This window comes from Phyllobates terribilis, unplaced genomic scaffold, assembly GCF_046119375.1.
Source record: "Phyllobates terribilis strain yellow unplaced genomic scaffold, ASM4611937v1 Scaffold_4__5_contigs__length_816908805, whole genome shotgun sequence".
NCBI classification, from domain to species: domain Eukaryota; kingdom Metazoa; phylum Chordata; class Amphibia; order Anura; family Dendrobatidae; genus Phyllobates; species Phyllobates terribilis.
In genome coordinates, this window is record NW_027362764.1 from 598,763,487 (window position 1) to 598,779,805 (window position 16,319).

The 16,319-nt window shown below is 38.4% G+C and overlaps 1 protein-coding gene across 1 annotated transcript in view; it reads left to right on the forward strand.

Moving 5' to 3' along the window:
• The first annotated feature begins 616 nt into the window (after nt 1-616).
• The window catches only part of LOC141265740 (desmoglein-4-like), a 53,825-nt gene continuing 38,122 nt past the window's right edge, over nt 617-16,319 (forward strand). The window contains exon 1 of the mRNA XM_073679201.1: nt 617-831. Coding sequence (XP_073535302.1) covers nt 784-831 — 48 coding nt within the window. The 5' untranslated portion in view covers nt 617-783. The remainder of the gene's footprint in view (nt 832-16,319) is intronic.

Below are 16,319 nucleotides of genomic sequence, written 5' to 3' on the forward strand. Positions count from 1 at the left end.
TGTGTTACCAATGAGTTCATCGCCGATTGGCAGCATCTGAGCCAAAATATTGGTACCCACTTTAAAGATTGTGCTCACTTTACATTTCACAATGGTAGTACAATGATTAGCATTTTATCAGGGCAAGGAAAGAACCACTATAACATTATTGTAAAGTTAGGCCATTCTAAAAATATTTGTGTACATACATTCATAAGGAAGGCCTACAGGTTTCTTCTAGGTTTATAATTATTTGGGGATGGAGGAAAGATACTGTACATTGCCAAGCCCCGGAAATTGATGTTCTGTATCTCAGGCTAAATACTTACAGGAGTACATAACTTGTTCAGGGCATATATATTTAAGAAACAGCGACCAATAAATAAACTATATGGTCTCAAAAATTGCGCTATATAAAAAAAAAATAAAGGGTTGATAATATGCACCCCCCAAAAAATATATATATACTTCTTATTGAACTCTAATACATTACACAAAATGATTAATTTGTAGATTTGTCATATTACATTACTTAGGAATGGCAGTAAGACACAAGGTGTGTCAGTATAGTGAATTATCCAGCTGCAATAATGATGCTGTCATGTGTTTCAGGTGAGACCAGCCCAAGATTATGGGTGGAGAAAAGGACTCTGTAGTACAGAATCCAGCTCATCTCTCACTGAAGGAAACCTTTAACATCTACTTGTGAGAGCAGCAAAGAGGGAGCATCCCTTTACTCCGTGAGCGTAGGATAAACAGGCGGCTCGCTAGGGACTGTGCCGGACAGCACAGGAGAAATACATTATGGACTGGAAGCTCTGTGCACCTTTTAGTGTCCTCATCATTTTACTGGTAAGACTTTTTATTTACAAATTCAATACTGATGCAATGTATCTAAGGATCTAGAACAAACTTAAAAATCATTAAGTAGATACAGAAGTTAGAGCAGGGCAGGTGGTTTCTCATGACTATTATATACATTGAGGTCAGCAATTATAACGTCAGGCATATATTTTAGAATTTATATACAGGAATATGGTATCATATATGCAGATAATATGATTAGGTGCTTTCAGTATAAGTAATTCAGGCTTTTTCCATATATATTTACCGTCTACATTGAAAGTTTCCACCTATGGATGGCCATGATTCTGCTCTCAGTTACATGGTGTATATATATATGTTCAGAATATCCCACAGCATTGTTTATTCTTTATTAATTCCGGGTTCTTCTAGATGATTGTTATTCCATGCAGACAAAGCAGCAATTCAACTCCGTTTCACAACCGCAATATCTCATATGGCCCATGAGGAAGAGTTCACACGCAGAAGAAATTTCTTTGAAATTTTTTTAGATTAGAAGTTAGAAGTTTTAGATGAATAAGCCACAACTTCCCACAACTAAATCTGCTGCATGTGAATTCACCCTTTGCATTCTAACCATTATTTAACTAGTAAACAATTACTTAATTATTGAAGGTTTTATAATGGGTCAGTTAATGTAAACTAATCTAACAGATCATCAGCATCCTTATGTGCAATGGGTGGCTAAACTTGGTTTTATACTTTTTTCATACATTTCATGAGAATTGTTTGTGTATGCTTCAAGGGCTAGGGCTAAGTTCATTTGAATTGGTCTTTGATATTCCCATAAAGTGTAACGTGTTTTTATAGATTATAGAGTATCTGCCAATGCTATAAAGATTAAAGTCGAAACAATAAACCAAAGGAAATGATGTGCAATTCTGAACAGAAAGAAGGGTGACATGGCCTCGTATTGCTGCTTAGCCCAGGCACCAGCTAACAATACTTAGGTACAAGGCATGGCCATTCTCTACAAATTAGTTTGTGTCTGCAATTTATACTCATACTGCTTTCCACTACTTGCTCAGGAATGTACTTCTTTATGTTGCTTGGTATGTTTGCATAATATTTTGAGGAAGAATGCACTAAATGTTCAAGATGCATCTGATTTAGCTGAGTAGATAGATAGATAGATAGATAGATAGATAGATAGATAGATAGATAGATAGATAGATAGTTTTGAGATATATAGATAGAATCTGCTTCTTAAAATCAACTTGCATAAGGTACATACTTCAAATGTAAAATTTTCATCTATGGATACGTTTACCCTAAGAGAGGGTAGTATAGAAAGATGGACTAACCATTCAGATATAAAAACCCTAATGCCAGAGGCGGCCTGTAGCCACTAAGTCCAATGCATAAAGGTTTAAGTGCAGAATCTAAAAAAATGATACGTGACACAAATACTTCTCAAAGGCTTTGCATTAGTCCTATTCATGTGTATTATAACTTTATAGCTAATTACTACTAATATGGTGTTTAGCAAGGGGAATATAGCTTTTATTGCCCACCCCTCCAGCAAAGTCCGCCTCTAAGTTCACCTTTAAACTGCAAATGAATACAAGTACAGCAGTAATACTTTATCTACACTACCTGCAGCATGACATGATGATATATTTGCTCAACAGTTGGATACTCATATAATATAGTCAGTAGCTGTTCTGATATAGAAGCTGGGTCATAGAATATATCCATTCCAGGTTATGTCACAATTCCAGATGATCACTATCGTCACACAATGAAACACTGTTCTGTCACGTCACATAGTAGTCAGGTCTTAAAAACTTCGAATAAGGCCTCAACCTAGTGACAAAGCAATGTACATTCATCTCCCATTAGTATTAGTAATTACCAACTGACAGAGCAGCTAAAGCCAAGCAAATATTGTACTAAAATTCCTGTATTGTATAAATGTTCTATATTTGTTTTACATAGGTCTTGCCTCAAAAACTTATAGAAAAGGATCATCTGACAAATCTCATTCATTTTTAAAGGATGCAAACTTATGCAAAGATGCGCCAGTTTGCTTTGGTTGTCTTAAACATGTCTTCATATATCCAAAATCATGATCAAATCTGATGCAAACTGTAATTATTTTCTGAATCAGACATTATACAGTATATATATATATATATATATATATGTATATATATATATATTTATATATATATATATATCATTGTGTATGCATGGAAAATAATTGTCAGCACGCTGAGGATAAAGAGGCATTGACAGAACATGTTAAGAATTGATTTAGGCTACACCCAAGATTTATAATTACAGTTTTGCCTAATCGGTGCAGCTCAGCAATAGCTGGGGAAGCATATGACACAATTTGTACAATATGTGGAATCTGTTAAGCTCAGGCATGTTACAGTTTTAGACCTTGACACTTGAGATGCTAAGGTAGTTATGGGTGATCCCTTCATTGTATAGAAAACGTACAAATTGTCAATTATTTCCTCGCGCCTTTTGCATTACTCAAAGGAACATAATGTTAGGATCTCACTATATGACAGTCAGGGATTATTGAGAACAATTTCCAAATGACAACACTCTCTCACTTTAGTTGACATTAGTTTTATCATCTATAGATTTGTCTCTGTGGTTAAGTATATACATATATGACAAATGAGAGATCATATATGCATGGGTTAGATACAATAAAATGACAGATGACTGCTTGTCAAAAGTACAGTGCCACAATGTTTTATGAGGACATCTTCAATTTTCTAATTGGCATTTCTGTGGTTTGGAAACATTTTTTTCTTTTTATCTGTAAAAATATGTTGAAGGCAGCAATTATCTTTGAAGTAAGGAGGTGGCAGGCTCATTACCCAGACAAGTTTAGCAGTGTCTACTACATCTAATATAAAGAAGGAGTTTATTTTGGGAGCGGTCAACAATTTGGGCATATTTCTTGGCAACCTTCAGATTACAGCCTGTATACTTATGAGTTGTTACTGTATATTTGAGATCAGACATGCCCTTACATGAAATATCAGGGTTGAACACCTATATAGAGTCCCAACATCCCACTGGATTCATAGAATCATAGAATGTTAGAGTTGGAGGGGACACCTCGTGTCCAACCCCTTGCTCAATGCAGGATTCACTAAGCCATCTCAGACAGATGTCTGTCCAGCCTCTGTTTGAAGACTTCCATTGAAGAACTCACCACCTCTCGTGGCCGCCTGTTCCCCTCATTGATCACCCTCACTGTCAAAAACTTTTTCTAATATCTAATCTGTATCTCCTCCCATTCAGTTTCATCCCACTGCTTCTCGGGTTTCAATGTGCAAATGAGAATAAGGATGATCCCTCTACACTTTGACAGCCCTTGAGATATTTGTAGACAGCTAATAAGTCTCCTCTTAGTCTTCTCTTTTGCAAGCTGAACATTCCCAAATCCTCTAACCGTTCCTCATAGGACATTGTTTGTAGACCGGTCAAACATTCTCGGATTACTGTTACTTGTTACCCCCATTTGGGTAGTAATCATGTAAATGTATGTTACTATGACCTTCAGACTAACATTCACTTCCACAAAACCAAGAATAAGGGCCCACACACCTGATAGTATAAGAGTAGTATTCTGGTGCACATGGACGATGTGGACATTAAAGAAATGTAACCTAGAATAAAATCATAAAGTGTAAGCACATTGCAGTACATTTACTTCTAGTGGCAAAATGGAAGGAAGTAGTAATCCAAAGACCCCATAAACATTAAATTATAATAAGCTGAACCCCCTGATTTTGGCAGGACCATTCAACCTTCGAATGTATTCGGCAATCTACCAACGCAGATGATAGAAACACAAAAACTGCCACTAAATAAGTGCAGCTTCAACAGGAAGACATAAAACTCATGGCTTAAAAAAATAATTTTTATTTAGATATGCAAAATAAAAACTAACAAGAATAAAAAAATGGTACAAAAGCAGGAACCCTTGAGTTCCCTACATATCAGCTCGCTCAAACGTGTGATAAATGCACTAAATCCAATAGTTGGGTATAAAAATATCCCCCTGCAAGTAATTACCCTAAGCAGTATAAGCCCAAGTACCAAAAATAGCAATAGTTAGGTCCCATTAAATATATAAGGTGCTAGTGCATGTAGAGAATGATCCTAACTAGTATAAGCGAATAATAAGGTAAGTAAATAATACAATAAACATAGACCAGGTAGTATGTTTTAGTGCTTCCAAGGGAAAGATAGTAGTGTATATATAGATACAAGTGTATATAAAGATCCAGGGATTAAGGTATATTACTTACAAAAAGAGAGAGCTTGTAGGGAACCAACCCCGACGACGCCGTTTCGCGAGTGCTTCTTCAGAGGGGAGACACGCCAAGTGTGCCAAGTGTTCATGTGTATGGGGGAGTAGAGAGGAACAACTGTCGGCTAAACGAATGTCCGGCTGACAGCTAACTAAGGTATATGGCCTCTTTGAGCCTGATGCTCATAACAGACATCACTAACCAGTGTCCGCTCACCGATTTCATCCTGATCTGACAGCTAGAAGACTAGTTGTGTAGTAAGAAAGGAGAGGAAAATATTTTTAAGCCTGCACCAGATCAGTGCTTAGTATATTTTATGCGGAGTAGGGGCATAATGCCTGCCCAATAAGAAGTCTCAGCACTTACTTTCACTTCAGTATTAGTTATTGCCTGGTATAGGCCTAGATTTTGCTCTATCCTCTTATTGTCTAATAATTACTTTATCTTGTACTTGGAAAATATTTAGTTCTACATTTACTAGATGAATGTAAATAATATTGTATTAAATAACCATAATACTGATTATTATTGCTATTTAATACTATTTTATGTACATTTCTTAAAAGGAATCTGTCACTAGGTTTTGTCACCTAATCTGAGAGCAGCATAATGTAGAGGCAGATACCAAGATTTCAGTGATGTGTCACTTACTGGGCTGCTTAATGAAGATTTTATAATCTCATGCTGATAAAATCATTGTTTTATCACTAGAGGCCCAGTAAACCTGTAGCCATGTAGTCCTCCAGACTCATGAGGTCTGTATAACTCCGCCCCCACCACTGATGGGAAGCTTTCTGCCTATTCACAGCGTACACAGAGGACTGTCAATCAGTGGTGTGACATTTTTACTTAAAACCAAGTCTAGAAACCTGTTTGGCCTTGACTTTTAAGAAATAGAAGTAACAAATTCCAGAAAGGAGAATAAAAAGGTTTCCTGTAGTAAAAAGCTAAGTAGACTAATGATAATGTTATTGTGCTGTTCACTGTTCATTGTTTTAAATTTGTACTTTGTCTCAATATGTTACAATAACTGGGTGATTGAGCATGAGATCTGTCCAGATACAAAGGGTGGAGATGGAGAAAGGTGTTTTGCCAGAATTCTCAGAGGGAATAAGACCTATAATAGGTACGGTACGCCAAAATAAAATTTTGTATAAGTTGTGAGAAGATTCATTAAGATGCCTGGACTGTGCAGATCCTTTTTGGTATTTCTGTAACTGAACTGTGTTGGTCGGCTCAGTGTTATAACCATCTTGAATTGGAAATGACCAGCACAGAACAGTTAATATTACACTTGTTCCAACTAAAAGGGTGTTAAGAATTGTGCTTCTTGCTGAGTGGAAACAGCAAAGCTTATGAACTATATTCTTGCCACAGATACGCATAACTACTTCCAAGTCAATAAACGTTGATCCACTGACCAAGATTGTCTCAGTATTCCTTTACGGCTGACCACTCGCTGAGGTTGGCACCATGTACATCATCTTTCCTTCTGTATCTAGCTATTTGTCACTAGCTGGCCTATTCTTGCTAGGCCATTGTATTCCCACCAAATGCCATACCGGCCTACATCTACATCAGTTACTCCTAAGTGAGACAACCAACCTGATGCAAAACAATGTAGGGACCGCCAATGATGTAGTATATTCCAAGTCTGCGTACTGGGTGCTGATTCTTTTTATTTTGTTGGTTGTTTTCTGTCTTGTTCAGCTAAAACTTCAATAAAAATTATATATGTAGGGACTGCAAATCTTAAGTTTCTAGACCCTATACGACTAGTGGTAACTGCAGTCACACCTTAAAGGAATAGAAAAATTTAATAAAGAACATGTCATTATAAATAAATTCCTAAATACCTTTAATTAGCAAATGACACTCATTTTGTCTAGTGAAGTAATCACTATAAAATTAATATGGCCACCATCTTATTATACTGACAGAAACCTGTTCTGTAATATTAATAGGACAGGTGCCTGTGAGCATGTGCAGTAGGAAGCTCATTTGATGTGACCATGAGATAGCTTCACAGTATGTAGAAAATGTTATTTCCAGGTTAACGCAGCCACTTAGCATTCAGTAAGATAGGGTGAATAGAAGTGTAGGCAGCGTCTTTCTACCTTACTACCCTGATAGCTCCAGTATTAGTTCAGAAAGACAGGGTGGACAGCAGTGTGAGCAGCTTCTTCTAACCTCAGTATCCCGGATATCTCCAGTATTAGATCAGACAGACATGGTGGACAGCATTGTGAGCGGCCTATTCTTACCTCATTACTCCTGATATCTCCAGTATTACAATCAGAAAGACAGTAAACGACAGTATGAGTGGCCTCTTATCTCAGCACTGATAGTATCTCCAATATTAGATGAGAAAGACATGGTAGACAGCAGTGTGAGCAGCCTGTTGTTACCTTAGCACCACTGTTATCTCCAATATTAGATCAGAAAGACAGGGTGGACAACAATGTGAGCATCCTCTACATACCTCAGCAGTCCTAGTATCTCCAGTATTAGATCAGATTGACAGGGTGGACAGCAGTGTGAGCATCCTCCTTCTACCTCACTACCCTGATAGCTCCAGTATAAATCAGAAAGACAAGGTGGACAACAGTGTGAGCAGCTTCTTCTAACCTCAACATCCCTGACATCTCCAGTATTAGATCAGATACACTGGGTGGGCAGCAGTGTGAGGAACCTCTTATTATTTCTGCACCCCTTGTATCCCCACTATTAGATCAGAAAAACAGGATAGATAGCAGTGTGAGCAGCCTCTTCTTACCTCTTCTTACCTCAATAGCCCTGGTATCTCCAGTGTTAGAGCAGAATATCCATTGGGAATTTTTTTAAACTCTAATGGAGGGTGCAGAGCTACCTACTGCACATACTCACACCTTCAATATAAATAAATAGCAAAAAATTAGTTTTGACAGTTAAAAGGTCACAGTGTTTAAATTGGGTTACAGAATAAATTAATTAATAAATATTTAAAAACCAACTAAGAAAATTCATATATAAACTTATTGATCAATCTAATTAAAGACCATGTATTCCCAGCTTAACCTGTGTGACCACTATCTAATAAACACCACGGAAGGCCGTGTTGGACTTAATATTGACTAATAGGCCTGATAGAATAACTGAGGTACAGATAGGGGGGCACCTAGGTAATAGCGATCATAATATTATCGACTTCAAAATGCCCTTCAGTAGGGTTATCAATAAGGGAACAACAAAAACATTAAACTTTAGGAGGGCGAAGTTTGATCAGCTGATAGAAAACCTTCAACTTATTGACTGGGACAAAGTACTTAATCAATGGAATACGAATAGTAAATGGGAAACCTTCAAAAGAATTCTGAATACTCAGTGCGAGAGATATATACCGTATGGGAATAAAAGGGCCAGAAATAAGAGGAAACCAATATGGTTGAACAAGAACGTAAAAGGGGCGTTAAATAGCAAAAAAGAGGCATTCAAGAGATTAAAACAGGAAAACAGTAAGGAGGCACTAATGTGTTACAAGGAAAAAACGAGAACCTGCAAAAAACAAATAAAAATAGCGAAGGAGGAAACAGAGAAACGTATTGCTAGGGAAAGTAGATCAAATCCCAAACTGTTCTTTACGTATATAAATAGTAAAAGGATTAAATCGGATAATATTGGACCGATAAAAAGTGAGGAAGGCAAAATCATAGAGAAAGATGAGGATAAAGCTAATCTATTAAATAATTTTTTTTCGACAACTTTCACAAAGGAAATAGAACTAACAGGCGAAATGAGAAGTGACAAGCTTAATCCTCCACTAAGTATGACAAATCTAACCCAAGTTGGGGTACAGAAACGCCTCAGTAACATTAAAATAAACAAATCACCAGGACCTGATGGCATACCCCCACGGGTACTAAGGGAACTAAGTAATGTGATAGACAGACCGTTATATCTTATATTTAAGGACTCTGTTGAGACTGGGTCTGTGCCACTTGATTGGCGACAGGCGAATGTAGTGCCAATATTCAAAAAGGGAGCGAAAAGTGACGCCGGAAACTATCGGCCGGTGAGTCTGACGTCCGTTGTGGGCAAAATTTTTGAAAGCTTCATTAAAGAGGCAATTACGGAGCATCTTGATGCTAATAATCTATTAACCCCGAACCAACATGGATTCATGAGGAATCGCTCCAGCCAAACAAACCTGATTGACTTCTACGAGGAGGTTAGCTCTCGAGTAGATCAGGGGGAACCAGTGGATGTCGTGTATCTCGACTTCTCAAAAGCGTTCGATAGCGTGCCACATAATAGGTTGGTATACAAAATGAGAATGATGGGGCTGAGGGAAAATGTCTGCAAGTGGGTAGCTAACTGGCTAAAGGATAGAAGGCAGAGGGTGGTTATAAATGGAATATACTCAGATTGGGTAAGCGTCACTAGTGGGGTACCACAGGGGTCTGTACTTGGCCCAATGTTATTTAATATCTTTATTAACGACATAGTCAACGGGTTAAATAGTAAAATATCAATATTTGCAGATGACACAAAGTTATGTAAAACAATTAATACAAAAGAGGACAGTGCAGACCTACAGAGGGATTTGGATAAGCTGGGTAGGTGGAGCATTAAATGGCAAATGAGGTTTAATGAGGAGAAATGTAAGGTCATACATATGGGAAGGAAAAATGGAAGTCACCAGTACTCACTGAATGGGAAATCATTGGGGAATTCAGAGATGGAGAAGGACTTGGGCATCTTGATTGATAGCAAACTAAATTGGAGTGCCCAAAGTCAGGCCGCTGCTGTAAGGGCAAACAGGGTAATGGGATGTATCAGAAGAGGTATAGCTGCAAAGGATGAGAACATTGTTCTTCCACTGTACAAAGCACTGGTCAGACCACACTTGGAATACTGTGCTCAGTTATGGGCCCCAATATATAGAAAGGATATAAATGAGCTTGAAAAGGTACAAAGGAGGGCAACAAAATTAATAAAGGGAATGGAGGGACTGCAATACCCAGAGAGGTTGGCAAAACTAGGACTATTCAGCCTGGAAAAGAGAAGGTTGAGGGGGGACATAATAAATGTGTACAAATATGTTAGGGGACAGTATAGAGATCTTGCCCGGGATTTGTTCAAAAGGAGGGATATTACGGTAACAAGAGGGCACTCACTAAGACTGGAAGAGAAAAGGTTTCAGCACCAGCATAGGAAGGGGTTCTTTACGGTAAGAGCAGTGAGAATATGGAATTCACTGAGTGAGGAGACGGTAATGTCGGATTCACTAAACCAGTTCAAGCGGGGACTGGATGCATTTCTAGATACCAGGCAGATTTCAGCGTATACTTAAAAATAAAATAAAATAGTAGGTTGATACAGGGATTTATTCTGACTGCTGGTTTCAGAATCGGGAGGGAATTTTTCCTCAGGTGAAGATTGGCCAAATCATTTGGGGTTTTTGCCCTCCTCTGGATCAACTTTAGCAACCACATAACTTACAGGTCGAACTTGATGGACGCAAGTCTTTATTCGGCTTTACTAACTATGTTACTATGTTACTATGTTTAGAGACATTTTATAAGGGAGGGGTGTTGCCACAGTGAAGAGATCTTCAGATGGACAGCCTGAGGGCTAGAACGCCAGGGTTTTTATGGGCCATGAATTCTAGCTGAGATCCTTCTTTCTGCAATCAGAAGCCAACAAGTGTTGCTCAAATCTACCTATCCATACGACCCCTAAGGGACAGTCTTGAAGGTTAGAACAATTGTCTGTATGAGTCCTCTCTAAAATGTAAAGTGCTGCAGAATATGTTGGTGCTATGGAAATAAAAAAATTATATAATTATACCAGATACCCAAATGGGTAAAAATGGGATGTAAAATACAGGAACTACCATCGGCGGTAAAAATGAGGAGGTGGACAGAAATCCAAAACACAGAGAATTGACAGAGAAAAAAACGAGTGGTTGGGATGTGATCCTGTGTTCTCGTTTTCCGCACTATGCCTGTCAGGGGGCTTAACATTTTAGGACAGGTTTCTTTCAGTGTAATAAGATGGAGACTATTTTAATTCTATAGTGATTAAATCCATGGACAATATCAGTGTGATTTGCTAAGTAAAGGTACTTAGAAATGTATTATTACTTTAGCTTTTTTCTATTCCAAGAGAATCCTGTAACTCCACATGTTAATAGTGGAATGGACGATACAGTATGTATTTACATGTACAGAGTGATTATAAAAGATTCATCTGTTTTTGCATTCATATTAACGCAAAGATATCAATTTATAATAATAACGTATCGAAAGGTCACATCTCAGCGTTTGTAACTCGCGCATGCAACCTTGCCTGTGACTCACCAGGTGGCAGGGCGACATCAGATCCCAAAATGGCAACTATGCAAAAGAAAGCGTTTGGTGTTTTACAGTATGAGAAGTGTAAATGAACTGTTACTGTGCAGCGAGCGTTCCGAAGACAGTATGAAAGTGACCCACCTGGTCACCAGAGCATTCTGCCGTGTTATCAACAATCTAAGGACACAGGATGCTTGTGTAAATGTAAAAGCTCCAGGACCGCAATACCGCCGCTCTAATGACCATCGACGGGGACATGCTGCAGCGTATTTGGGTTGAACTGGATTACCGCATAGATGTGTGGCGTGTGACAAAAGCAGGACATGTAGAATATTTGTGAACATTATGTGCTAAACTTGGAGAGGTCATGTTTGTTATCCTGTGCCATTCACTTTTGTGCATGTAATACATTTTGAAATATACCTCTTTGAAATCCGATGAATCTTTTATAGTCACCCTGTATATAATGATGTGCTGAAGGCTTTATAATAGAATGTCACAGTCATTTAACAATACAGTATTGGTAGACGACATAGTGATGAGCTATAATAACTATAATAGGTGCAGGGGTTGCAACCCGCCCTGGAGACTAGAGGGGCATGAAATTTCCCTTTGGCCCACAGGAAAAGACTATTACTGTTAAAGACCACTGATAGTTGGGGGCCCTGTTGGGAATTTTACATTGGAGCCTACAAGTTTCAAGTTACTCCACTGGTGATGAGACATACCATGATTGCCAAAACTTTGATCAGGGCATGAGTTCTATTGTGCCGACATTATCTCTCCAAAAGGCAACCAAAGAATAGTTCTCTGAAGAGAGTCACAGTCACTTTGTTCTAGTGATCTGCGGGATCTCAGCACCTGGATCTACACCTTGATCTACATTTCTAATATGTTTTTTTATATCTATGACACAGTAGAAGAAAACATTTAGCAACAGATACATTTAATAAACACAATGTAGAATCATGGCATCCCAACTGTTTAGATATTCCAATAATGCCACGAATAACTAGTAGATTCAGTATACACATGCTTTATTATTGCTGCAGGTTTATGTTTGATTTTCAAAGTTGGTTTGACCAAAAAAAATATCCAACCCCTTAGATCCAACTTGGTCAGTAGATAACCATTTACAATATTCAGTGCATAGACAGCTTAAAGGAGTTTTCAAGGACTTTGATATTGATGGGCTATCCTTAGGAAAATATTAGACTGGTAGGGGATGAACTTTCAGCAACCCTATCAATAAGATGACTGGGCCACAACACTCAATAGAGCACTTTGCCCTCTATATTGTTTGCTGGAGAGCCACAGTCCCTTCTGCTTGCTGATCATGATTTGACCAGGAGTTTAACTCCCATCTAATCGAAGTTCCAAAAAAAACCATTTTATGCATAAAGAACACCAGAGATATACAGTACAGACCAAAAGTTTGGACACACCTTCTCATTTAAAGATTTTTCTGTCTTTTCATGACTTTGAAAATTGTACATTCACACTGAAGGCATCAAAACTATGAATTAACACATGTGGAATTATATACTTAACAAAAAAAGTGTGAAACAACTGAAAATATGTTTTATATTCTAGGTTCTTCAAAGTAGCCACCTTTTGCTTTGATGACTGCTTTGCACACTCTTGGCATTCTCTTGATGAGCTTCAAGAGGTAGTCACCGGAAATGGTTTTCACTTCACAGGTGTGCCCTGTCAGGTTTAATAAGTGGGATTTCTTGCCTTATAAATGGGGTTGGGACCATCAGTTGTGTTGTGCAGAAGTCAGGTGGATACACAGCTGATAGTCCTACTGAATAGACTGTTAGAATTTGTATTATGGCAAGAAAAAAGCAGCTAAGTAAAGAAAAACGAGTGGCCATCATTACTTTAAGAAATGAAGGTCAGTCAGTCCGAAAAATTGGGCAAAATTTGAATGTGTCCCCAAGTGCAGTTGCAAAAAACCATTAAGCGCTACAAAGAAACTGGCTCACATGAGGACCGCCCCAGGAAAGGAAGACCAAGAGTCACCTCTGCTTCTGAGGATACGTTTATCCGAGTCACCAGCCTCAGAAATCGCAGGTTAACAGCAGCTCAGATTAAAGACCAGGTCAATGCCACACAGAGTTCTAGCTGCAGACACATCTCTTCAATAACTGTTAAGAGGAGACTTTGTGCAGCAGGTCTTCATGGTAAAATAGCTGCTAGGAAACCACTGCTAAGGACAGGCAACAAGCAGAAGAGACTTGTTTGGGCTAAAGAACACAAGAAATGGACATTAGACCAGTGGAAATCTGTGCTTTGGTCTGATGAGTCCAAATTTGAGATCTTTGGTTCCAACCACCGTGTCTTTGTGCGACGCAGAAAAGGTGAACGGATGGACTCTACATGCCTGGTTCCCACCATGAAGCATGGAGGAGGAGGTGTGATGGTGTGGAGGTGCTTTGCTGGTGACACTGTTGGGGATTTATTCAAAACTGAAGGCATACTGAACCAGCATGGCTACCACAGCATCTTGCAGCGGCATTCTATTCCATCCGTTTTGCGTTTAGTTGGACCATCATTTATTTTTCAACAGGACAATGACCCCAAACACACCTCGAGGCTGTGTAAGGGCTATTTGACCAAGAAGGAGAGTGATGGGGTGCTACGCCAGATGACCTGGCCTCCACAGTCACCAGACCTGAACCCAATCGAGATGGTTTGGGGTGAGCTGGACCGCAGAGTGAAGGCAAAAGGGCCAACAAGTGCTAAGCATCTCTGGGAACTCCTTCAAGATTGTTGGAAGACCATTTCGGGTGATTACCTCTTGAAGCTCATCAAGAGAATGCCAAGAGTGTGCAAAGCAGTCATCAAAGCAAAAGGTGGCTACTTTGAAGAACCTAGAATATAAGACATATTTTCAGTTGTTTCACACTTTTTTTTGTTAAGTATATAATTCCACATGTGTTAATTCATAGTTTTGATGCCTTCAGTGTGAATGTACAATTTTCAAAGTCATGAAAATACAGAAAAATCTTTAAATGAGGTGTGTCCAAACTTTTGGTCTGTACTGTATATATATATATATTGTCTTTTTTTTTTTTCATTTTAAAAATTTCAAAAAAGGAAAATGCTAGAGAGGCAAATCAGAACCCCCGCTTGTCTCCAAAAGACCTTCAGAAAGATTTAGCAGACTCTGGAGTGGTGGTACATTGTTCCATTGTTCAGAGACACCTGCACAAATATGGCCTTCATGGAAGAGTCATACGAAGAAAACCTCTCCTGTGTCCTCACCATAAAATTCAGCGTCAGAATATGCAAAAGAACATCTAAACAAGACTGATGCATTTTGGAAAGACGTCCTGTGGACCGATGAGGTTAAACTAGAACTATTTATCCCAATGATCCAAGGTAAGTATGGAGAAAAAAGGACACAGAATTCCTGGAAAAGAACATCTTGCAAACGATTAAGCATGGGGGTGGATCAATCATGCTTTGTTTGTGTTGCAGCCAATGGTACGGGGAACATTTCATGGGCAGAGGGAAGAAAGGATTCAATGAAATTTCAACAAATTCCTGATGCAAACATAACACCATCTGTAAAAAAGCTGAAGTTGGAAAGAGGATGGCTCCTATAAATGGATTAGGATCCTAAACACACATCAAAATCTACAATAGACTACCTCAAAAGGAGCAAGCTGAAGGTTTTACGATGGCCCTCACATTCCCCTGATCTAAACATCATTAAAAATCTTTGGCTAGACCTCAAAATAGCAAGGGATGCAAGACGACCCAGGAATCTCACAGAGCTGGAAGAATTTTCCAAGGAAGAATGGATGAAAATCCCTCAGACAAGAATTGAAAGACTCTTGTCTGGCTACAAAAAGCGTTTACAAGCTGTGATACTTCATAGGGGGTGCTACTAGGTACTAACCATGCAGGATGCTCAAACTTTTGCATCGGTCCATTTTCCTTTTTGCAATTTTTAAAATGTAAAACATGAAAATATATATATAAGAAAAAATATGTAAGAAAAGTTGTAAGATGAATTCCTGTGTGTTATGGAGCAGGAGGAGTAGTAGGAGGAGCCTTTAAGAAAGAGAAACAGAGGTAAATCCTATCACAGCCTTCTCAGTGTGTTGTGGCTATGGCTGTATGTCTATGTACAGTGTGTATGGACTCAGATAACAGAGCACTGGTATATTATGGCACAAAAAAGTAATTCAGCATTAAATGGCATCAGTCAACGGCTTTTAAAATGTTACGTTATCTTAATGCTCTTAAAGGGGTACTCCAGGGAGATAAAATGCATTTCAATCTACATTCTATCTAAAACTATAAAGGCTTGTATTCCTTTGCCTGTTGTTATATGTAACTTCATGTGATTTTACTACTTCTTACTATAACCTCATATCACAGCACTGCCGCTCCTGAGTTCTCCCTATCCCTAGTAGGACACATGTCAGAGGTCATGGAGAGTGGCTTTTGTATTGCTGTTTATGCAAGCCAGCACACTGAAAAAGGCTTATCACAGTCTGTGCACAGGTTTGATGTTCCCTCTCTCCTCACTCTTGTTCCGCACTGCCTGTACCTTCACAGCTTGTATGTGACCTGTCATTTTTCTCTCCCTGCTTCTTCAGCTCTCAATACACACTCTTTGACAGGTCATATACAGGGTGAAAGTAAAACCAGTGTCTATGTAAAACTTAGGTAAGTCATCAGGTTTTCTAATAACACATATTTTATAAAAGTCTTATAATTTACTGTCACTTTTTATGTGTATATACTGTGTATATATATATATATATATATATATATATATATATATATATATATATATAACCAAGAGTTCCCCTTTAAACCACCACTAGGGAGATAA